Below are 25929 nucleotides of genomic sequence, written 5' to 3'. Positions count from 1 at the left end.
CGTAACATTCAATAAACAAGGCTGGGATTTTCCTCAAGGTATTAGCTCATTCTATCAAAGAACTCCCAAAGCCAGATGTTCAGGCCAAGTTCTGTGGTTCATGAGAAGAAGACTAAGGCACTAGCAGACATCCGAGAAGTTCCAGGAGCTGAACATGTTTAGTGCAATCCTGATGTCCACAATTCTCAAAGGCATCCATAAAGCTGATCCATCTTAAATCTCCAATTTAAACAGTAAGTCACATACTTGTAGCCACATTTGAGGACACCTTTCAGGAAGCCCTTCTTTAAACATAAAAGTCCACGGCAATCTACAACAAACTACCACATTATGAAGTTGAAGTGAAACCACTGAGTATTTATTTACCAGACAAAGTCAATGGACTGGGCAACCTATTCTGTCCTTCCACAGTTATGACTTCAGTTAAATGACAAAGACACAAGTTGACATCTGAATGATTTTAAACTCCACAAATTAGATAAAATCCTAACCTCTACCTTGGTTCCGCAGATAAAGAGGCTGACATCAGTCAGAGTATAATAAGAATATAAGAGCACAAGCACACTGCTGGCTCCAAAAGTCGCTGGCTGCAGCTGAACACCTTCACTTGGATGTGCTGCTGTCTGACAGTTTTGGGATTCCCTCCACAGCCGTGTTGCCATAAGCCTACAGCATCAAATTAAATGAAAACTGCTGGTGTTTTGGAAAGGAAGGACTGAGAAACAATAAAACGGACAAAAAGCACAAAGCATTTATTATGACAGCAGATGAGCACTGCTGCCCACACAATTCTGCATGCCGTTGCTTCTGCTGGAGTTGAACATTCAGCCTTTAATGCGGATTACCTAAGAAGTTCAAAATGTAAGGAATCACATTTCCACATTTTATAACTTACACATATTATGTCAAATTCTTGTTGTACACATGAGTTTTTACCGATTTCGTTAAATGCAGCTCACAGGGCTACTGAATAACAGACAGGCTATGTGCAGAGCTGATAAACGACTGACTGGGCACAAATCAACCAAAAGACGTCAGTTTTTGACCCATCATGTTTCAATACAAATGATGGCGTCTCCATCTGATCAAACAGGAAATGGATTTAAGTTCACAGATGGCCTCCTGTTGTTTTTATTATATCACAGTAATAATAATAGCAGCTCATTACTCAAAATGGTAAATGTGGGGAGGACTCAGGATCGAACCCACAAGCTCTTGATTACTAGACTGCAGTTTTTACCTCTGTGCCAGCCAAGTGGACATGTTTACTTTGTGTCGATTGATATTTGGGCTTCGGTTTTTACACACTGACAGCAACATGTAAATTGAATCTTTTCTTTTACTTCAGTTATATTCTTGAATAAAGGCGCACCTAGTTTTGTTATACCTTTTGTGAAAGTGTTTATCTGATATTTGGACTTCACACATTACACACTTCACGTGAGCATTTTGTCAATTATTACTATAACATGAAAAAAGTCTCTGTTTAAGGTATGTGTTCAACATTTCTTGTCATCCTACATTTGCACAGATTGTTGTAGACATGGAACACACATGAAATGTATGTGTTCCAAATAACGAGATATTATTTGCCCTATACAACTCCAGACACCTCACGCCCAGATAAACAGACTTGAGCTCTGTGAATTTCGCGTCTGATTTCAGTTACGTCTGCGGTGGGTTGGCACCCTGCCCAGGATTGGTTCCCTGCCTTGTGCCCTGTGTTGGCTGGGATTGGCTCCAGCAGACCCCCGTGACCCTGTGTTCGGATTCAGCGGGTTGGACAATGGATGGATTTCAGTTACGTCGGTGGGGGATGGCATAGCAGGCTGCCTGCTCCCAGTGCTGATCGACACATTTACAACACAAAGACGCTGATGAGGAGGTGCAAAGGAATTTAAGGTGGCCCTGCACTCTGACTTTTTTCATTGGCTTCAGTTATTCAAGTGTTAACCCATCTAGAGCAGTGAGCAGGCCCACCATGGGCCGGGCCAGTAATGCAGAAGAGGTGCAGAGCTTTTCTGTCACTTTGTGATTCTGACCAGTGAAGTTTACAGTAAGCAGCAGGTATCTACCAGGGTCCCTCTACAAACCAAATGTAACAGATATTAGGAGTAAAAATTTGTCAAATGTCAGTAACTTTTAAACGCTATAAAAATCAACCACCTAATAGCACTGTGCACTCAAATCATTTTTATTGCAAATGATTTTCCATCCTGGGTTCCTAAAAAGTGTAACTTGCACTGCATTTTTGAAATCCAAGTACAATTAACGTTTCCTAATAGAAAAGTAATAGTAAGACAGGACAGGATTTTGCCACGTTATCTGACAACTTTCTTCTTCTCGTTCCCTCCTATGCAGAGTAGTCAACCAACCTGCTTTGATTGTTTTCAAGTCCGCTCCAGTAAAACACTATTCTGCACCTTCCACCGCAACAGACGACACGGCTTTGACATAATAGGGTCCTTCCCGCAGGTAAGTCCGGATGCTGAGATACTGCTGATTACCGAATATCTCAGCTGTAGTCTTTGAATTTGCAAGTGCTTTCACCACCTCGTACTTGGCATCTTTGCATTCTTTGGTAGGCCCAACAGAGCGGTCTAGTATAAACTCCACAAATCCGGGTGTATCAATCATCTTTTTTTGGCCCCATGGCTGACTTGCAATTGCCTTTTAAAAAAAAATAAACACTGCATTAAAATGAAGAATTAAGAGTGATTATAAAAACCTAAAACATGTTTTTAATAATACAGTGGAACCTCGGTTTGCGAGCATAATTCGTTCCGGAAATGTGCTCACAGTCCAAAGCACTCGTATATCAAAGTGAATTTCCCCATAAGAAATAATGGAAACTCAGATGATTTGTTCCACAACCCAAAACTATTCATATAAAAATGATTAATACAAAATATAAAGTAAAAATACATAAAACAAACTAATCTGCACTTTCTCTTTGAAAAGAATTATGGCTGGTGTGAGTGAGTTTCTAAACTCTTGTGGTATTCCACCCAACGGGACGACATGCAGAAGAGCGTCCCAAAGCAATCGCAGTCTTCCAGCGCTGTAGCAGTTCACCGTAAAAGCGAATCCGAAAAGATCGCGGACATGTTAAGTGCCTGCTGTCGATGGGTGATACAAAGAACAAGGAACATTATAAATGCGCAGGGCACAGTATTACTTGGCCACGACCCTGCCTGACTGCTGTGTCTGTATATAGGAGACTGGCAGATCCCGCTACAATTAATAACTGCACTGTTGCTGTTTCAAGCTGAATAAAGCTGGTGTTGCTAAAGTACTGAGACTCAGCTTTGTGTTTTGGGGCGCATGACAGGGACTCGCACGTCACGGCGCGTGTGTGCACACACACACACACACAGTCACAATGCTGTAATAAACAGTATATGCTCGTACAGATGTTGACTACATGAGTGAGGCACACCGAATAGGAATAGGAGACGATTGCCCACAATCCTGCAGTGAGAGAGAGCTCAGTTGTGATCACATGACGCTCAGCAGACAAAGCGTATACATGCTACTCGTATTGCAAGACCTCGCTCGTTTATCAAGTCAAAATTTTATTAAAAATTTTAGCTCGTCTTGCAAAACACTCGTAAACCAAGTTACTCGCAAACCGAGGTTCCACTGTATAAGCAAATACTTCAAAGTAAATATTTTTGTTCCCAGAATATCTCCATCCATTCGGCAGGACTGCACAGTGGCTAAGGCCACTGGTTCAGTTTTGGAATCGGCCTCACAATAGACTCTGCACAAGTCATGTGACCTCTCTGTGCTGCAAGTGTACAAAATCTCATAAAGTCGGCTGCAATGCATTCTTGGGTAAGGCGTTACAAATCTAACAGCTTTAAGAAGAAAGACCGTTAAACTGTGTGTCACCTTTGGCAACCCAGTAACATTTTCAGATTTAATCTAAAAGCTAAACTCTTTAATGTTTAACAGGGTAATGCACACAGAGTTTCCACAAACCACTTTACCAAAATTCAGTTGTACAAAGAAAGTCATTTAATGTTCTTTTTGTCTTGTGAACCGCAACGAAGATGAACTTTTGTGGCTACAAAGACCAACCAAGTCCTGGATGATTTTCAGATGTGCGCCGCTTGCACCAGTCCGTCATTCTCACAGTTACACTCGGTCCGCTTGTCACGTGGATGGCTCACATGTCTGCTAGCGATTTCATCACACGTTATCTCGAGTGTCATGGCTTCAGAGGAGGGGAGAAAAAAAAAAAATTAAGGCCATTCCTTTTGAGTGTAAAATGTGATGTACCGTATATACATAAGTCGGGACTTGATTTTACTGTATAATTTCCGGTATTTTATAATATTGGTAATATAAGTTGAATGAAGAAAATTCACTCTTTTGGTCCAAGAGATTACGATATGCTAACACCCACTTGAGAGAGCAACCACGGAGCACACAGACTTTTGTTTCTATGTGGGTGCAGCAATGTGCTGTATCAGCGTGTGCTCCTAACCTCTCTCCCATGCCTACGTGACCACACGGTAATACCCAGGCTATTCTGAAGTGACGTTTGCACTGATTTGTGCTTTTTGTATCTCACACCCTCATACACCTTTATCGTAAGAGCATCCCTTATCTACGATGAAGCGTTCAATTAGAAGAAAATACGAAGCTGGTTTTAAATTAAACATTATTGAAGTAGCAAAAAAAAAAAAATTGGTAACTGCTGCTGCAACAAAATTTGATGCGTCTGAGAAACTGGTGAGAGTTTGGAGGAGGCAAGAAGATGTTTAAAAAAAAAAAAAAAATTGTCACATTTTTGAACGGGCGTATAAGTCAGGGTCTGATTTTATGATTGATTTTTCGGGTTTCAAGTCCCGACTTATACGTGAGCATATACGGTAATTAAAGACCACTGATGTAGGCGAGTGTTTAAAAATAAAATAAGACATTACGCCAGGTGTACGTACAATTTACTTGACTGCTGCCATTCCCAGACCTGGGTATATTTACCCGCCAATTTCAATGCATTCTTGTGTTTCTCAAGTGTTGTGTGTGAGTGGAATGCGAGTCTGAATGCAAACAGCACTCAATGACGGGGAAAGTCCAGGTTGGGTTTGTTTGATGGCTTGTGTTATTACTGATCTATCTGTGTTCGGTTTCATGAATTGTGGTCTTACCTGAGCAAAAAATGGAGGTCAGTTTTGCAACCTGAGACCACTTAAAATCTCCTTCTATTTATATTGATGGTAATTATGTGCTTGCACTGCAAACATTCGCCTTACAAAGGAGTTTTCAGGAACGAGTTAACTTTGCAAGGAGAAGGACGCCTGTATTAGGTTTTCATAAATGAATCATTTCCTTAGTTGTGACTACAGACTGCAGCAATCTGCTGACAAGAAAAGCAGAAGGACGTTATTATAGGGGGGAAAAAAAACAGAATCTTTAAAGAACAAAAGAACATTTTTTTTTGCTTTTGCCAGCCACAATTGTGCACCTGGAATCTCACGACAACTCTGGATGGTAACTGAAAAAAGCTCTCCCATTAAACAACATTAAAACATACATTTTGTGATAGGAAAGGGCCTATCACAAAGGAAAGGGAAAAGGCCTCGACTGTGGCAATATTCCACACAGAGAATAATACAGGCATGGAAATAATGTCTGTATTATAGAAGGAGAGATACAAAAAAAGAATACAGTAAGAAAAAGTAGCAAAGCAAAGTTCTGCTGCCACTCTGATCCTTCCTGAAAAGGACTCAAACTCAGTCTACCTGGTGGAAGGTGCGAGTCTCCCACTTGCCCACCTCAAAGTCCCACCAACACGATCCCTTGCTTGCCTTTTATCACTGTGTCAGATCAAGTCCTGGTCTGTGTCACAATCTGATTATATGGGTGGTTACCTACCAGGTAACGCTTGTGGTTGGCCAGCAAGTCTGCTAACATCTGCCACGGTGCCCTCAGTTGTGAGAAGCAGGATGTTAGCAGACTTGCTGGCCAACCACAAGCGTTACCTGGTAGGTAACCACCCATACAATCAGAGTGTGACACAGACTACGAATGCCGTGAATGTAATTACCCCAATCTACATGCTGTCAAATAAACGAACCACACGCCGTGGCGCAACGTTAGGGGCTTCGCCTCTGGTGCTGATGTCCGAGGTCCGATTCCCGAGAGGGAGTGCAGTAGAGTGTGTACGCCTGATGAGCCCAGAATTAGGACGAAACACGTGTCGTGTACTCTTTGCATTATTTGACAGTAAACTATTTTCAACCATTCTATGATCTGCTTCTCACAACTGAGGGCACCGTGGCGGATGTTAGCAGACTTGCTGGCCAACCACAAGCGTTACCTGGTAGGTAACCACCCATACCATCAGATTGTGACACAGACTACGAATGCCATGATTATATATATATATATATATATATATTAGTCGCAGGTGGCCAGGATTATTACCTGGCCGGGACGCCAGAAAGGACCGGAAGGTGGCAAGAATAACTTCCGGGCCACAAGGACACAACTGCCACGGAGCAAGGAGAGGACAACGGGAAAGGAGAACGAACTGTCGGACTTGTTGGGACCCGTGGCCACCGCCTGGGGGCGCTTTACACCTTGTGGGACCCGGATGTTGTTACTTCCGCCACACTCTGCAAGATGGCGGAGGGATCGGCCAGGGACGCCCGGAGTGTTTCCGGGTCAAAGGGCAGCACTTCCGCCACACCAGGAAGTGCTGCAAGATGGACGTCATCAGCCACCTGGAGCACATCCGGGCAGGGATAAAAGGGGCCGACTCCTTGCAGTCAGAGAGCCAGAGTCGGGAGTGGGAGAAGGACGAAGCTCCCTGGAGGAGTAGAGGCGGCAAAGGACATTGATTTAAAGGGTGATTATTGCTGAGTGCATTGTGTGGAGTGTTGGAATTGTTTTTATAATGTTTAATAAACGTGCGTGTTTTATAAAGATGTGGTCTCCAGGCAACTATCACAATATATATATATATATATATAAGTATACAAATTCCCAAGCCCATGTAATCCAATTATATACACATATTTATCATGACAAACTGAGCACTTTCATACACACACATTATATATTTATATAAAATGTGTGTGTGTGTTTTTTTAAGAGAATCGTATAAAATAAGAACTCACAGTAAAGACGCGCAAGGCACTACAATGCAGTTCAGGGAATGGCTGGGCGCTAATACTCTTAAAAAGCTCCACTGGCTGGTTTGAAAATGAACAAAACCAAGATTCTGCGAGTCCCAGCAAATCGTCTGTCTGTTGTTCTGCCTAAAAGAGCAATTAGAAAATAAATACACCATTAGAAAGACACACAGAAGAGTGTGGATATACAAAGTCTAAACAATCAATCACCAGGAAGGAAGAATGAAAGAAGACTTTATGATGTACACTTCATAAGACACATAAACACTCCAAGCTAAACTACAAGTTCTAATCTATCTATCTATCTAAATTAGATTAACTCTGTCTCTCACTAAGAGCTGGGCGAAGGTGAACCCAAATAATAAATATCAATGCCAAGTTCAACAGTTGACTGGTATTTTTTTCTCTATAAGTTATATGCATTTTCACTACTGCCAAACAAATCACAGAAATCGTAAATGATGAGAGGTGAGTGCATGTCCTGTTAAAAACACAACACAAACACACACCACTGAGCACACCCATACACCTTGGCAAACAGCAATATTCTGTGTTCAATAACAATTGTGTTTAGTCCATGGCATTTTATTTCTACCAATGGAACAAAATTAAAAGTCCAAACCTCTCACCCCTATATCCCCTTTGGCCAGTTTAAAGCAGGAAAATATTAAGGGGGCCCCACAACAGCTGATAGAAGCTTGTATTTTTCAGTCTTTAGTAATTAAATATTGACGTAACAACTACTGTTAATTAGCACTTGGGCTGACTGCGCCTCTTCTAGAAAGACAAAAAAAAAAAAAAAAACAACTTACTGGCAAAGTGAGAAGCAAGGAAATTGCTTCCAAGCAGCGGACCCTCATTTCTGTTGGTGAATTCTGAGCAAGTTGAGAAATCCGCTTCAACAGAGTTTTAAATTTTGAACCTGTTAAATAAAATTAGAAATATGGGGTGCTGCATTCCATAAAACGTGACCAGATGGCAGAAGCCTTATGTCCTTTATTAAAGTGTTAAATTTTGGATTTTTATCATTAAACTATGGACCACAGGTATTGCCTGTTCATTTTTATTGATTACATAAAATTCTGCAGGCTTACTGTTCGGCAACAATAAAAATAATAAAATAAATAAAATGACTTTAAAATGCATACTTAACTAAACAAATATGTACAGAAAAAATATTTATCAATAATAAACATGGCATTCGAAAAAATAAAATGATTCTCATAATTACAAGCTGTAGTACTGTTCATTGTTTTCTGTAATGTACTTATCTGAAACAAACCTTAATTTAAAAAAAAAAAAAAAAATGTCGCTTTCACCAACTGCAAAACAGAAAACTGTCTCTCTCACACAATGACTCAACTTGTTGATACTACCAGTTAAAGTTAATAAATATATATTCACTTATAGGTTTAAATCCTTCTTAATCTTTAATTTACTTATATAGTTTTTTTTGTATATTTTTGTTTTCCTTCTTCAGAGTAAACACTGGAAATTCTTGAAGTGTAATTATAAATATGGATTACCATTTTAATTATGAAATATTTGTTTCTTATCAAACCTTATACTGTATGACAAACACAAATAAAAATAAACAGTATAAACCCTTTACAAAAAGCTGCAAATCTGTCAAACGTTTATAAGATGTTTATCAAGCAGACAAGGCTAACATGATTAACAAGTTTACAAGTAACACATTTTGCTGTTTACTAAGCAGAAATTTCAAATTCTTCTTAACCCTTAAACTGCCACATACTTGGGGGGTTAATGCATCCCCGGAGGCCAAATACCTTTTTGCAAAGCTTTTTAAGGAAACGCCACAATTCATCAAGAAAAAATTAAATTGTAATGGAACACATTTTTTCATGCAAAGAGCATCACAATTACTGCAACACTGATCACTGTACACACTTCCAATGAACTGTAAAAACTATTAAAAAAAAAAAAACAAAGACTACTGCAACAATCTATTACTATATGTACAAGGTGCAACTGATGCCTTGCTGAGATTCAGTAAATCACTGAGCCAACTGCGCTTGAACTGGCTGCACTCAAGCACACAGAGGCCCACGCTGATGCTTGCATGCTAGTCTAGGGACAGTGATGTTGATTTGCTTGGCGGCAGCAGTGGTCATGAGCTGGCTGCTCAATGAATGTATGGCACTGACTGATCAGCTCCGGCGTGCTGGCAAATTGCACTGAGAACCAACTATAGCTGGTTCAGGCACTTTACGGGTTAATCTCTTCTTTTTCTAGTTGAAAATGTGAGCTGCTGTAATAAACAAAAGTTCACTCGCTGGCCAAACTCAGACAAGCAGTGTCGATTTTAATTGAAAAACAAAATAAAAAGGTCTGATATCATTAATGTAGATTTTCCTGTCGTTTTTCTAAGTGCACAGGACTACTCCTCTGATTCCTTTTTCACTGTTTATTCTTCCACTCATATTCCAATCCTTTCTCTGATAAAGCCCGCATCACTGCAGACGTTCACAAGAAAAAAAGAAACATGCTAGCTGAACTAGTGTAACACGTCACGAAAAGGAGGGTTGGGAGCGTATGCCAATAGTGCATTGCCGCACACGCCACAACTAAAATACCTTAAAGCTTAGAAAAACATACTGATCACCAATCAGAGTATCCGTTTATTATGGAGTTATTCTCTCTCTGAAGACTGTAAAGTGGCTAACAGGCACGTGTCTACAAAAGGCTCAGCTGCTGCTTATTGGTCTTTAAATATTCAAATTGTTTCCAAAAACACCAATGCTAAATTTTGAGTGAGATACACTGTGCACTATGGATTTGGGTAAAATTGTTTTAATAGCTTGCGTTTAATCATGTGTTGTGTAATACTTCGTTCAAAACATTGTACCAATTTGCCAACAGTGTAACACTGTACAGAATGCACAACACATCTGAATGTTTCTGTGTCGTTTTCTAATTGCTACAATGCACTCCCTGTATTTCAAGCTGTAATTTTGGCTAAAAATTCACACTGACAGAATACATCATGACAGGATAGTCTAGAACTGCTGCCTATAGTCTGGAACTCATTAAGCAATTATGTATATTTTCTCTATATAAATTTACACACCAAGAGCCTCAAAAGTGTACCTAATGTTGAGGTTACCCTTCATCTGAAACAGCCTACAGCAGCTCGCAGTCCACAACTTTAAAGCATTTTTTTGCAGATCTATGTTAAAAACTTTGCAAATATTTTAAGAGCACATTTTCATTTATTAAGAATGACACCAAGAGATTAATGCAAGGCAATCTGAATACCTGTTTTATGAAGGACTTGTTTTCCTTCAGCATTTGATCCCAGAATTCCTAGTGTGTCCAACGCCACCCCAACTAGTGTTGGATCTTGTCCTTCAACCATTTCAAACACCTTGTTTAGAAATGCAGGGTAACATTCACAGACCTGCTGGGGGCTGTCCACTACAGCAAGATTTCCAAAAAACTTCACAAGGCCTAGAAATAAACAGTACAATTAAGAATGTGAATGGAGAGCACAGCCACACTTTCATGTCAATGTTTACTTCCACCACATACAATAAATTCAGCATAAATACCTGGTAAATAGAAGGAGGCAAAAGGGTCCGTTTCAGCACCAATGATCATATTGGATATCTGGTCAACAACACCCTGACGAGCGAGATACTGTCTCCCATGAAGGCTGTGAGCCAGAGTAGTTACCATCTCAATGGCAGTAGCTCTAAAATCAGAAATGATTGATAACAATGAAAAACAGGGGGCCCCCCCTCTTAGATTTTCAGTTTACATTACCATACACTAATGTTAAAGGATAAATTCTGTATTTTTCAGGTCAGTTATTTCTTTGCAAACATGGTATATATTTATTTGCTACTCCAAAATGTGTTCTAAACCTAACTATTTTCTATAAATTTAAAAATACATATCTTGGTGCCCTGGCATTTTATAATGGAAGCCATGGGGCATGGAGCAACATGGAGGAAAATAAAATCTTAAAAAACTTACTGAGTATTTTCACTCTGAAGCAGCAAAAGATTCACTATAAGAAAACATGCCTTCCATGTTTAAGACTCAGGTTTGTGGCAACAAAAGGGATTAGGAAATAACCGTTTTATGGCATATTCCTTGTATTTCTTTTCCTGAGGTACAGATGCATTTTCTGTCTGCTTGTGTGCCAGTAGTGACTTTGTGGGAGGAGTTCTCACTTAAATATGGAAACAAATCAACAGGATACCAAACACGTGGCAGAAAAAGATTACAGTGGAACCTCGGTTCACGAACGTCTCGGTACACGTACAAATCGGTTTACAACCAAAAAGTTCGCCAATCTTTTGCCTCGGTTCACGACCACACTCGGTATACGAACAAGCCAGTTTCCCTTTTGGTTTGTACATGTTCAGTCTCTCCCTGTGCATTTCCTGTGCAGCGAGCGAGAGAGCGCGTGACACACACACACACACACACACACACACACACACACACACACACACAGGCAGCGTGAGAGAGAGCCGCACACACACAGGCAGCGCGAGAGAAAGAGCCGCACGCACGCACGCACACACGCACACACACACACACACACGCACGCACACACACACGCACGCACACGCACACGCACGCACACGCACACGCACACGCAGCGCAAGAGAGAGCTGGATGCATAATGTAGGAAGGCAGTTAAAGAATGCACTGGGCTTGATTTTGTTTTCACTTCTGTTTACAGCAATCGGTTCGTAGCGTGCATTGTTGCAATGTTACTTTTCTTGGTGGTTTATTAAATTACGGATTTTTTCAAATGTTCATTTTTTTCCCTGTGCTTAAAACTCATTAAAAAAAAAAAAAAAGTGTTTTTAGCCAGTGGTTGGTAGCGCTATAGCGGGAACTATTGCAGTGTTAGTTTTCTCTGTTGTTCAAGGTTTTCTCAATGTTATTCAATGTTTTACATTTAGTTTACTATTATGCTGTACATTCTATGGTTTAGTTAACTATATCTGTGCTTAGAAACTTAAAAAAATATATATTTACATACAGTTCGTATGATCTGGAACGAATCAATTGTATTTACATACAATCCTATGGGGGAAAATTGCTTCGGTTCACGACCAGAGTTTTGGATGAATTATGGTCATGAACCGAGGTTCCACTTTACTGTGATTTGATCTTTTGAGGGGAAACCACACCATGAGTGGGGAAAGGTTACTGTAGAGGAAGAGAAGTGTGAAGGTGGCGCACACAGCTGGTCTACTTTAAAATGGCCAAATCTCAGAATACTGGCTTTTTTGTCCAAACATGACATATGTAAGAAATGTTATAAAGTGTGTGTAATTTCAAGACACAGATTAATGCTTGATGACATTCTTGACATGAAAAATGGATGTATTTGGTAAGTTAAGCTTTTATTTTCTTTTGGTGCTCTTTGCCCAATGGCTTCCATTATGAAATGCCAAGAAAGGTTTCACATTGCAAATACATATACACCATGCTTGTGAAAAAATAAGTTTAACTTGAAAAAGACCAAATATATCCTTTCAAGGTATTAGGCTATCAACAGAGAAAATTGTTCAACGAGTAATCCAAGGCTCCACCTTACTTGCTCAGGACATCAGGACTGAGACCACCACAATCTTGGCTGCAGCAGAGCTGCTGTCTCTGCTCCTTACTGGACACAACTACAGTCGCTAAAGAAGACACTAAAGGTTCTGGTAGTCCTGTGGGACCCATGGGTGCTTGTTCTTATGTAATGGTTGTGGTCTGTGATACGACGTCTATTGGTAATGATAACGGGAAACAGTATTTAAAAAAAACAATCCTTATGACAGTCTGAATGGCCTTAGTAATGTGACTAGCAAGAGCGCAGACGGGGGCTTGCTGTTTAAAAGGAAACCCACTCTCATTAGTCAAAGACAGCTGTTTGACATTTCAGCTGCCACAATTTGCATTACTATGAAAATGTCTGTAAACAATTAAGCCCACAGAAAAGTCAGGCTATTTTTGTGTTAATTAACAACATAGAAAATAATTTATTTGTATCTAATGCATGAAAGATGGCCACATGGGTGTAATGGGGTCTTGAAGGTACCCTGTAGCAATTGTTATACGGATACTAAAGAAATCTGATTTGGGCAAGAGGAGTAACAGATGGGTTTTAAATTAAGTGAAAGTTACATTTCAAATACACCCACCCAATTACAAATGCACTGCATTTTACGAAAGAAAAAAAAAATTAACAAAACAACAACATCCTATAAGGAGGAGCACACTCGGGTTCTTCATCAGCAATTAATTAACTTCCTTTGTGTGAATTAAGAGTACTACACAGAAATCACATTCTTAAAATATACATAAACTATTAAATAAAGCTCTGTACCCAAATAACCAAAATCATTTTCATACTAAAAAGACATTTGTGGCATGCATATTCAACATATTTTATATCTTAATTTAAAAAAAAAATTAAATTTGAATGCTCTTCCTCTGCAATGATTTGACTAAACTGAATAGGAAACTTTCTGTGGGCAAACAAAAACAAAAACAAATCCCACTCCTTCACTTGCCACATTGGTGACGCACCATTTGCTCCCATATTGCCATTTCCTGGAATCTCCCACTTAAGTTCCATTTGAATTTCCTCTCATTCACAATGACAACTCAACACGTCTAAGTACTGCGCAGGGGAACAGAATGGCATGATGGGAATCACATACTCTGGATCCCTGCTGTACTTTTCACTCTTTTACTCAGTTTCTCACAAATTACCACCAGTCTTCTACACTAAACGGGGACATCTTTAATGCCAGTATTAATGGGTGTATTCTAACATGAAATTCAATTTGTTTTTAACTCACCTTACAAGAATATCATCGCCTGTCAATTCTCCAATCAGCTGAGCTATAAAACCATTCTTGGCACAGTACTCCAAGGACACAGCAGATACAGAGGCTACCTCGACAATAAGCTAGAAAAAGGAAATCAGAGAACACAAGGTAAAATACCTCAGGATATTAAAATGAGCAAATAATAAGAAATTGAACAGGTAGTGCTGATGTTTAAAGGTGAAAATGAAGAAGCTGTATTACCTCGTATCCTCTGTACCTTATGACATCACTTAATGCCATAACATTTTTCAGTTCAGCCAGAAGACTTCTGCTGAAAAGGAATTCCAGTCCAGCCTCAGAATGTGAGAATTTGCAAAGAGCTTTTATTGCCTAAAAGTACAGAAAACAAACCAAATCCCAGTTCTTTTTTTTTTTCTTTACATTTTATTGAATTTATTAAAATCAAATAACATTCCATACAAGCAAGTCAAGTTTTACAAAACTAGGTTCATAAACAAATTCCAGTTCTGTCCTTTCCATGGTTTGATGGTAATTAGTTTGGTATCATTTTGCCTTCCTACTCAAATCAGTATTCCCAAAGCAAATTGAAGACCCCATCAGCACAGCTGGCGAAGTTTCACTCCCTTATTAGTACAGGAGTGGACAGCCGAAGGTCCTCATGACAGATCAGATGCCTTGTGACACAAAGTGAGCTTTTAGAGCAGCAGACGGGGGACTCAAGCTTTAACTTCATAAATGAAGTGCAACTGGCAGGAACACAGAACTGAAATAAATAAGCAACTGGGGAGACACTACATTATATATTTAAAATCACTGGCCCGTAATGTCAAGTTGTTCAACAAATACTCAAACACTTTCAATTCTTAAATGTTAAAAATATACTAAAGATTTGATACAACTGCCAGGTGACTAATATGGGCGTAATAATATGGTTAGATGTATTTTTACCACCTTCTACAGGGTCTTTGACACGGTCCGCTTTTTAAACTCAACTTATGGCTAAACTTTCACCTCTAGTTCTTACCCACAACAGTCAAAGACTGTGACGAGTTCTTCTTGAACTTGAGTGTCAAAAAACTGTGCCATTTCATTTAAAATAGGATTAAACCAGGAAGTGTATGTGGCAGCAAACTAACAAAAGGTGGTGTCCACACAACGTGTGGGGGGACAGAATGAACTGGGTGGCGTCCTTCAGCAGATGTGGCTGCAGAGTATTAAACGCACTGCTAAAATACAAAAACAGAATCTTGCCTGGAGTTGGTTCGATCTCGTTCCAGATGTGCAAAGAGTTTATTGAACATTATTAACAAAACATGGTTGGGGGGTGGGCACATTAAAGGAGGTCACAAGTAAAATTCAAGAAGTGGCAGTCGTGGGGAAAGGAACTCTGAACGAGTAACAAGCTCTCAGTGAAGCAGAAGTGAGCCAATGCGATCAACTGCTCATCCTGATGTACTTGCAGGTGTCACAAGAAGCTGAATGTTTCTTGTTTGGCGTTCTTATTGCATACGTTTATCACAAACAGGCTTGTTTCATATATTACACACACCCACACACAAACACACTACCAGTCAAAAGATTGAACACACCCAGAAATTTTCATGTTTTTGATAGAAATGGATCTTATTTTCAAGATTCCATTAATTGAAATTGATTTGAAAATATGGCCAAAATATTACTAGGATGTATAATGGCTATTTCTGCTTGAAATGACGGATGTTTAATTTATTATTCACATATGGTTGCAAAGCTCTATTTTCAGCAGCCATTCCTTCAGTGTCAGCTCCCTGAGGTTATCCTTAATTAGTCAGATTTAAATGCTAGCTGGTTATTAGAGAAACCTTTGTAATTGCATTTGCACTGCTGAAACCTCTTATTCTGTTCACTTGAGTTGCAAGGTATCGGCATTCCTAAAGCTCAATTCTGGATTCAATAATGAATCAGCTTCCTCAAGAAACACGTCAGTCTTTTTTTTTTTTTTTTTTTTTAAGAATGAAAGTAACTTCATGTGAAATGTTGCCATGAAACTGAAGATTTCACATACAAAGGTGTCTATTACTGTCTTCAGAAAAAGATGAAGAATCTCAGATGCACAGAGGATAAGGACATCATAGTCTGTATGAGAAACAAAAGCCCTGTAAGTCCTCAGTTGGCTCATCTTCTTAATTAAACACCACACACCAGTGCCATCTACAATAAAGAATAGGCGACTCCAGGGTAGGAACTCAAATATGCTTTTTTTGGTCATCTGCTGTGTTCTTTTGCTCATTTTAACCTTTTCTTTTTACTTGCCAATTTCAGACAAGGCTTTTTCTTTGAATGGTCTTTTCACTGTTTGGAGGAACCAGAACCATTGGCATCAGCAATCTTTCTTGTGATGACCTTACAGAGCCCTTCTGATCCTGGCATGATGCAGCCACGCACCTCAATTGAGGAGACCAAACAGCAGCAGTTGTTCCTGAAATGTACCTACATTGGGGGCCTCTTGTGTTCAAATCATTTGCCCAAGATTTAATATTAGTGAAATTACAATCAAATATACTTCTTGTTAAAAAAATATAAAAGACAATGTGCTTACATTTTCAATTCACTGTAATTCAGGGCCTGTAGTAAGTCAAAAGCAAAGCTGAACAGGCTAATGGGGCAACGCCATCCAGAAGACAGACACTCATCTTTACAAGTTGTCTGTGTGTGAATCTTCAACTAACTGTTCATTAGTGACAAACTACTTAATATTGTTGAGAACAATGCAGAACAACTTCAGGCTAAGCATTCACTGAAACTACGCTTGAGAGTCCATGAAAGGCAATAACTAACAACTCTGAACTGCATTTTATTTTGCTGCTATACACTTTAAAGATATTATTCCTAAACCTGAAATGGGATAATATTTCAGACGTCATCCATGTTTCAAAACATCTTCATAACTGCGATGGACTGGCGCCTTGTCCAGGGTTTTTGTTCCTGCATTGTGCCCTATGCTACCTGGGATGGGCTCTAGCACCCTCGTGACCCTGTCCAGGACACAGCAGGTTAGAAAATGACATGCCTCTATAATATTAATAAGGAGTAAGACCCAGCTGAGTTTTGCCTTATGACAAACATTTCCACATTTTGCTTACAATTCATTTTATATTAAAAATTGTATAGAGCCTAAACTACTAAATTATTGAGAGCAGTTTATGACTATTACAGTACAATCCCTCTTAACCGGCCACCTCGGGACTGGACCCATGACCAGTTGCCATTTTGGCTGGTTAATCAGACGCATACTTATTTTCATGTAGAAAAATATTTCTAAGGTACAGTTAGGTCTATAAATATTTGGACAGAGACAACTTTTTTCTAATTTTGGTTCTGTACATTACCACAATGAATTTTAAATAAAACAACTCGGATGCAGTTGAAGTGCAGACTTTCAGCTTTAATTCAGTGGGGTGAACAAAACGATTGCATAAAAATGTGAGGCAACTAAAGCATTTTTTTAACACAATCCCTTCATTTCAGGGGCTCAAAAGTAATTGGATAATTGACTCAAAGGCTATTTCATGGGCAGGTGTGGGCAAGTCCGTCGTTATGTCATTATCAATTAAACAGATAAAAGGCTTGGAGTTGATTTGAGGTGTGGTGCTTGCATGTGGAAGATTTTGCTGTGAACAGACAACATGCGGTCAAAGGAGCTCTCCATGCAGGTGAAAGAAGCCATCCTTAAGCTGCGAAAACAGAAAAAACCCATCCAAGAAATTGCTACAATATTACGAGAGGCAAAATCTACAGTTTGGTACATCCTGAGAAAGAAAGCAAGTACTGGTGAACTCAGCAACGCAAAAAGACCTGGACGTCCACGGAAGACAGCAATGGTGGATGATCGCAGAATCATTTCCATGGTGAAGAGAAACCCCTTCACAACAGCCAACCAAGTGAACAACCTTCTCCAGGGGGTAGTCTTATCGATATCCAAGTCTACCATAAAGAGAAGACTGCATGAAAGTAAATACAGAGGGTGCACTGCAAGGTGCAAGACACTCATAAGCCTCAGGAATAGAAAGGCTAGATTGGACTTTGCTAAAGAACATCTAAAAAAGCCAGCACAGTTCTGGAAAAACATTCTTTGGACAGATGAAACCAAGATCAACCTCTACCAGAATGATGGCAAAAAAAAAGTATGGAGAAGGTGTGGAACAGCTCATTATCCAAAGCATACCACATCATCTGTAAAACACGGTGGAGGCAGTGTGATGGCTTGGGTGTGCATGGCTGCCAGTGGCACTGGGACACTAGTGTTTATGGATGATGTGACACAGGACAGAAGCAGCCAAATGAATTCTGAGGTGTTCAGAGACATGCTGTCTGCTCAAATCCAGCTAAATGCAGTCAAATTGATTGGGTGGTGTTTCATGATACAGATGGACAATGACCCAAAACATACAGCCAAAGCAACCCAGGAGTTTATTAAAGCAAAGAAGTGGAAAATTCTTGAATGGCCAAGTCAGTCACCTGATCTTAACCCAACTGAGCATGCATTTCACTTGTTGAAGACTAAACTTCAGACAGAAAGGCCCACAAACAAACAGCAACTGAAAGCCGCTGCAGTAAAGGCCTGGCAGAGCATTAAAAAGGAGGAAACCCAGCATCTGGTGATGTCCATGAGTTCAAGACTTCAGGCTGTCATTGCCAGCAAAGGGTTTTCAACCAAGTATTAGAAATGAACATTTTATTTCCAGTTGTTGAATTTGTCCAATTACTTTTGAGCCCCTGAAATGAATGGATTGTGTTAAAAATGCTTTAGTTGCCTCACATTTTTATGCAATCGTTTTGTTCACCCCACTGAATTAAAGCTGAAAGTCTGCACTTCGACTGCATCTGAGTACTTTCATTTAAAATTCATTGTGGTAATGTACAGAACCAAAATTAGAAAAAAGTTGTCTCTGTCCAAATATTTATTGACCTAACTGTATGTACTGTACTTCTTTGACATTCCTGAAGAAACCATATCCACAAGGCTTCATCCACAATTTTGCACACAGGTTTTTTTCTCATACAACGACTGTACAGTATGGTGTAGAGGGTCCACAGCTCAAGTCAAAAAGGCCACTTTTTAAATGAATAATCACCGCACTCGCGGCTTAGCGAGTACGTGTGGCCGATCGGTTCCCGGGGAATTCGTGATGCAGGCGATCCTAACTTAAGTGCACAGGTGAGGAGTCGTCCATATCTGTAATTGTTCCCGGGAACTGCTAATTGCCACATCTGATCCACGTCCCCGTGATAAATAGAAGCGTGAGGTGGCTAGGGGGAGAACGGGAAAGAATGGGAGGTTAATGGAGAAGGAAGCAGATTGAGAGAGAGAGAGAGAGAGAGGGAATGATTCGATGGAGCAAAGGCAGGCAGGTGAGCCTCTGCTGCTGAGTGTTTGGCCGACACTCGGTGGGGCTGAAGAAAGCGGTCGCTCCAGCTGAGCGATCACAGAGCTGGAGTGACCGGTATTGAAGACGACTGGCCGTCAAAAGGCAGCGGCAGTCATGGAGGCTTTGGGCTGGTTTAGCCCCAGCGTGAGCGCTCTGGCCGCTGGGGAAAGAACCCAAGTCTCGGTCCGGATGGAGCCCAATGTAGCCAGGGATCGGAGGACTACTGGACCAGTGTGGAAGGCAGCTGCACCTGCAGGTAGGGCGACTCCCCTGTTGCAAAGCCCAATGGGAGGAGCAGGGGAGCTGCCAGGTAGAAAGAAGAAGGCACCGTGGAAAATTCATAAAGGAATATGTAAACGGAAATCACTCTGAGCGTAGGAGTCCTCTCACTTTCCAGGAAAGAAGGAAGTACATACATATAACTCAGGATTAAAAAATGATTTTTTATTTTATTTTATTTTATTAGGCTGGTTAATTCGTGGCCAGTTAAGAGGGATTGTACTGCATTTAGAATAAACCTTGATGTCTTCATGAAATTAATCACAGATCTGATAAGATCAATTTCCTGTAACTTCCCTGATATCGTCCTACGATAATCCCACAGTTAATTAGTTACACAAGATGTAGGGGTGCGGGAGCCCCAGCAGTCACCGAAGGACATTCTGGTCTGGTGTCCCAGGAAGAAAACAAGTGTCACCCCATTCCCAGAAGTGACTTCAAGACTAAGATAGAAGTGACACCAAGGGGAGGTTTAACATCACATGACCTTCTACACACATGAGCGAGTAAGGCAGGTGCCAAGTTTAAAGGTGGGCACGTTGACCTGCAAGGACACCTGGTATAACAGGTCCCAGAGGGACAGCTGGGTTTTCACTGTGTATCTGATCAACAAGAAGCCCATGCGTCATGAAGGGGCAGCGGTACATGTCACACCCCCGTTTTGTCAAGGAAAACATTGCACATGCACTCCCTACTAATTCATCCACCCACTTGCTAAGCCAGCTATTAAAAGGTTAATAAAATATCAGACATCTCACCTCTTTAGAGACAGAGATCTTCTCCGCACCAATACACTGAACGATCTGATTTATTAATTCTTGGCTGTTAACCACTTGTGTCAGACCATCCGAGTTTTCAATGATTCGTCCCACCTTGAAAAAATAAGAGTAAAAAAAAACTGAAAAAGGAAAAACAACGTTTCCTTCTTTTTTTAATTAAGTATAAGTGTCCAGAAACAGTTCTGCCACAGATGTGACGAAGACAGACTGCATGTACCAGATGATCTGCTTTAATCTGCCAGAGTCATAAAATGATTACTTTTATACTGTTTAAATGGTGTCAAAATATAAAGCTGTGATTTGAAAAACAGACTCGGTGACCTAACTGGGCATTCATGGCTGCCACAAGAACTGGTGCGGTGACTGCTAAAAAAAGGAAAAGGATGAGTTCTAAGGTGTACAGACAACAAATAGAAGAGAACATTACCATGCTGCATTGAAAAACACATTACATACTCTATCACAAATTTATCAGCATGTGATATGATTGCTAAATAAGCAAAAAAATAATTTAAAAAATAAATAAAACAAACAACAATACCCATAACAGTTCTCATTTAATTAAACATACAACTATTTTGGGGGGACTTTTGCTGGAGGGAACTTTGTTTCTGCCAGCTAACAGTGAAAATGTCCCTCTGATGTACAGTAATGGAGCTCCAAAGTAAAGCCCCCATTAGAAATATAAAATTCTATTTTTTTCTCACGCACCATTGCACTTAAGCGTTCTGATTTCAACAGAACAGAAACAGAAATTGTTTGAAGCGATGTGCTAACACAGCCACTCAAGCTGGCAGCCTGAAAAATCTGACCAGGTTGCACTGCAGTGTCCTGAATGCAAGAAGAGATCTGAAAGGTCCGATTCAATTCTGAGTACTCAAACTGTAAAGCCAATCTGAAATGGCCTATTTGAAGATGTGCACGGGACAGGCCACATCCACCACACAATACACGTGCAGGGAGGGCTGCTTTTTATATACTGAAAATGTATCCGTTTACTTAGCACCCCTCTTGACAACATTTCACCTATGTCCCCTAACTGCGTTACATGCCCCCAGTGTTAAACACTCCAAGAGCACAGACATCATGGAACACCAGAGGGGGCGCTGTAGAGGATCCTTCCACAGTCCCCCAGCATGATGAGGGATTTTGGCTCCATAGTAAATGTGTCACTTAGTCTGGGAGAGCCATCTGATGTACCTAAACCCACCCTGCACCACTCCCTTCCAGTCACCCATAACACTTACTTGACCCATTGCAAGAAGTTTGACGGTGTCATCCTGATGATTTAGGCCTCTCTGCAAGGGTTCAATAAAGTTCTGGGAAAGGTACAACGGGTCCACAGCCTGCAGCAATCGACTAAGGATAGCCACACAAATTTCAACTTGTTCTCTATAAGAAAAAGAAAAAAAAAAGATTTTGACATTTACTTATTTGGCTGACACCTATTTATCCAAGGCGACTTGAAACATTTACCATACAATTAGCAGCTTCGGGTTCCTTCATGTCCACACCTTCAGCTACCTTTCATGGTCTGTCACACACTCTAAAAGGCTCAGCAACGGCTTTTTTTCCTAAAGAGCTTTAATAGCACAGGCTGCTGACCATAAGCATACTATGCAGTCTTTTGCAGCCCATCGGTTTGAGAACACACTTGTGGAAGCGGCTCTGCCAGTCACTGCCAGCTTGAATAGCATAGCCGGGCTTTGTATTTTTGGGTGAAGGATCAAAGCCTTTTAAGTTATATAAAAAAAAAGTTACCTTTATTTTTAAACACTCCGGTATATTGTATCCTTGAACTGACGAAGGTCTGTTTTTACTTCTCATACTACAAACGGGTGCATGACCACAGTTATTGAGGTGCCAATGCCAGACCAGCACAGCCTCACACTAAAGTCAGTCGTACCAGGGATCAAACGTGAACGCTACGTGCTGCGCCACCTTTAATAATTCCGCTGGCACAATGTAAATGATCCACACCGAAAGCTTTACTATTGAACCAGTAAAAAAAAAACAAACAAAAGGAAACTTCTTGTAACGCAATTAACCAAAAGCCTTACATAAAGCCGGCTGTCAGTGCTGATGACAACGCAGAAGATGCGGTGTGACTCAGCAGAAATGTGCTCGGGAAAAGGATTAATAAATCCCCACAGCAGGCAAAGTCGTCCTGAGTTAGCACTCAAAAAAATCGAACACACATTCGTGTCTACTTATCAATGAACTTCTGGCGCATGTATTCCTAATGTACGATAGCAGCGATGCAATAAAACAGAATGGACCATACACACCTGTCGTTTGCATTTAATTGCGCGAACAAAGGTTCGAGCCTCAATCCTGGCACGGTCTCATTCAGAACTGTCAACGGAGTGGACAATACTGCTGTTTTTAAATTCCTCAAGGCTTCAATCGGCTCCGAGAGACAAGCAATCTCTGACAGCAGCCTTTCAATGGACGCCGCCATCTTACTACCGTCACCGTGTGGATTTCATCTCTCGCGAGATGTTACATTTGTCCAGTTTTTGGAGCCGCCATCTTACTACAGGTTTTATTTTCGTATCGGCTATCGCGAGAGTTTACAGATTTTTTTTTTTCTGTAGTCGCCGAAGGTAGCTCTTGTAATAACAACTGTTTGCTCAACTGTTCAATAGAGCGCAGTGAAAAGCGGAGAGAACTGCGCTTGTGGCTAACGTGACTTGTTTCGAGTCATTTTGTTTGTAATTATTTTTATATATATTGCTTAATTTTTAAGCATTTTACCTCATTTTATCATTTAATTTTATTTCTACATAAATTATTTGCTGTATTTTTTTTATTTGTTTTGTGTTTTCCGTGTTCCATACGAAGTTATTTGTGCTTGAAAAGTACTATACAGTACAAGTTATTATTAGTAGTAGTAACGACCGGTCGTTAAACGCAACTGTTATCTACCCGAGAAAGTGTCTTATGTTCGTTTTAAATTTGAAACAATTTAGCTAATAGCATCTGTCATGTACTCAAAATGCTAACGATTTACTTGTGTGTCATTTCTGACAAATCTGCTTATTCTGTGTCAAGTCGGTACTAAAATCTTGTTAAATGCACTACACATAACAAACACATTTAAAAGAAAGCTACCTGATGGCACTGGTTGAAGATGTCCCGTACAAATAGTCGCAAAGGTAAAAGAATGGGAGTCAAAGTGACATCTTTGAGGGGGCTTCAGGAGATCTAGCACCTGATCTAGGGCATCCAGCCCCTGAATTTTGAAAGCCGTGAATGGGTCAACCAAAGGGTGATTTTTCCATCTGAGATACTTGTAGGACTAAGGATATTATCAGAGGGGAGCTAAGCCCCCAATAAGTGCTAAAGCTAGTAGCACCCTGAGTCAAATCCTGATTTTAAAGGTCATGCATCGGTAATGATTTTATAGCTCTGTCCTTACTGCAAGAAAGACCTCAATGTTAAACTGTGTGACTTAAAAAAGCACATGTCCACTAAAAAACCCATTGAAAAAGTCAAACCCATCTTCAGATGAACATAAGAACTTTAATTAACGAGAGGAGTGGGTTGGAAAATGGATGGATGGATAGTTTACTATGTGGAAATGATCTTCAATGCCTCAGCGGTGCTGGTTACTATCAGCAGTGGATTCAGAAGGTCTTCAGACCCCCGCACTTTCTGCACACTTCATGGTGCTGTAGATTTCACATCATTGGATAAATTTGCCATCAGTCCACATTTCCACATTCAGTGACCCATAAGGACCAAGTGAAAGCATATTTTCTCCAAGGTTTGCAGATTTATTAAAATTACTCTCTTCCATACAAGTATTCTGAACCTTTAATTCAGTACTTTGTTGAAGCCCCTTTGGCAGCAATTCCACCTTTGAGTCTTGTTAGGTAAGTCTCTATAAGCTTTGCACTCCTGGATTTTGGCAGTTTATCTCATTCTTCCTGGCAGATCCTCTCCAGCTCCATTAGACTGGAGGTGAAGTGTCTGTAAACTGCCATCTTCAGGTCTCTCCGCAGATGTTCTATGGGGTTTAAGTCTGGGCTTTGGCTGAGGACACACAGAGACCTGTCCTGAAGCCACTCCAGTGTTGTCTTGACTGTATGCTTCAGGTCATTGTCATGCTGACAGGTGGACCACCACCCCAGGCTGAGGCCACATGCACTCTGAAGCAGGTTTTCTTCAAGGACCTCTTGAGAGTTTGGCTGCATTCCTCCTTCCCTCACGTTTGACAAGTCTATCTGTCCCTGCACCCCCATAGCATGTCATTGCCACCCTCATGAATCAACATAGAGAAGGTACTAGGCAGGTTTTCCACAGGCACAGTGCTTGGAGGTCTGCCCAAAGAGTTCCATTTTTGTCTCATCAGACCTCAGAATGTTTTGTTGTTGTTGTTGTTCTCACGTTCCCTTTAAATGTTGTTTACCAAACTCTACCATAAAGACTTGACTGATGGAGCAGAAGACTTCTAAACCTTTGTTGGAGTGACCACTGGGTTTTTGGTCACCCCACTGACCGAGGCCTTCCTTACCCGGTTGCACAGTTTGCCCAAATGGCCAACTCTAGAAAGAGTCCTGGTGGGTCCCAGTGCCTTCCATTTCACAATTATTGAGGCTCCTGGAAACACACAAAGCTTTAGAAATGATTTGATCCCCTTTCCCTGATCTCTGCCTCACCGTAATTTGATATCCGAGGTGTATAGAGAGCTCCTTGGACTTCATGGTTTGCTTTTTGTCCTCACATGCCATGTGAATTGTAGACCTTCCATACAGAGGTACATTTGTGCCTTTCTAAATGATGTCTGATCAGTTCAGTTTTGCCACAGGTGGACTCCAGTGAAGTTCTGAAACATCTCAAGGAGATGTAAATCAAACAGGACGAGGGGGCCTCATGAATGAGAGATTTCAGGCATTATGGGCTGTTGAGCGTAGCCTGATGGGCACAAATACATCCATTTAAAGTTAAATCTACAGCACAAGACAGAGTGTGGAAAGTGAATCCACTGTGTAAGGAGGATGTGTAACTTAAGGTAGTTCAATGAAACGTGAATACAACATAAATTCAAATTTAAGCAAAGCAATAATAATAAATTATAAAACTAATATTACCTGCTCCATAATGTTTCATTTTTTCAACGTGCTTTTTTAAGTTTTCCACTGTTTTGTTTTATTCTTTTTCCGCCGCCTCATTCTGACGACATGTTGCTCTGCCGCGACTGGATGTGCTCACATCAGTGTGGCCATCTCGCCGTCCCAGAGTCCTCTGCTTGAGTCTCACACCCCTCGCTATCTGTGTGCAGTTTCCATGCCCTCCACACGGCTGGGTGGGTTTCCCAAACATCTACTCCCACATGCCCAAGGAGGTGCAGATTAGGTTGATGTGTGACCACAGTGTGTCCACAAGTGGGCCTGGCACCTTCTCTGGAGCTGTTCCCTGCTGTGTGTGCAGCCCTGCCACACAAGACTTGGACCCCAAGTGAGCCAGCGCTGGATTATGT

The 25929-nt window shown here is 40.7% G+C and overlaps 1 protein-coding gene across 1 annotated transcript; it reads right to left on the bottom strand.

Annotated features, from left to right (window-relative positions):
- Nucleotides 1–2178: 2178 nt before the first annotated feature.
- On the bottom strand, nt 2179–22963 carry psmd5 (proteasome 26S subunit, non-ATPase 5). The gene is made up of 10 exons (XM_028809242.2): nt 22733–22963; nt 21692–21836; nt 20424–20537; nt 14219–14347; nt 13988–14097; nt 10721–10863; nt 10428–10619; nt 7961–8070; nt 7134–7274; nt 2179–2670 (listed from the first exon to the last, which is right to left on the bottom strand). The coding sequence occupies exons 1-10, from the start codon at nt 22903–22905 to the stop codon at nt 2413–2415; spliced, it is 1515 nt and encodes a 504-aa protein (XP_028665075.1). The 5' UTR covers nt 22906–22963; the 3' UTR covers nt 2179–2412.
- Nucleotides 22964–25929: the final 2966 nt, after the last annotated feature.

This window comes from Erpetoichthys calabaricus, chromosome 9, assembly GCF_900747795.2.
Source record: "Erpetoichthys calabaricus chromosome 9, fErpCal1.3, whole genome shotgun sequence".
NCBI classification, from domain to species: Eukaryota; Metazoa; Chordata; class Cladistia; order Polypteriformes; family Polypteridae; genus Erpetoichthys; species Erpetoichthys calabaricus.
Note: the sequence above shows the minus strand (reverse complement) of the source record. Positions and strands in the feature narration are given on the sequence as shown.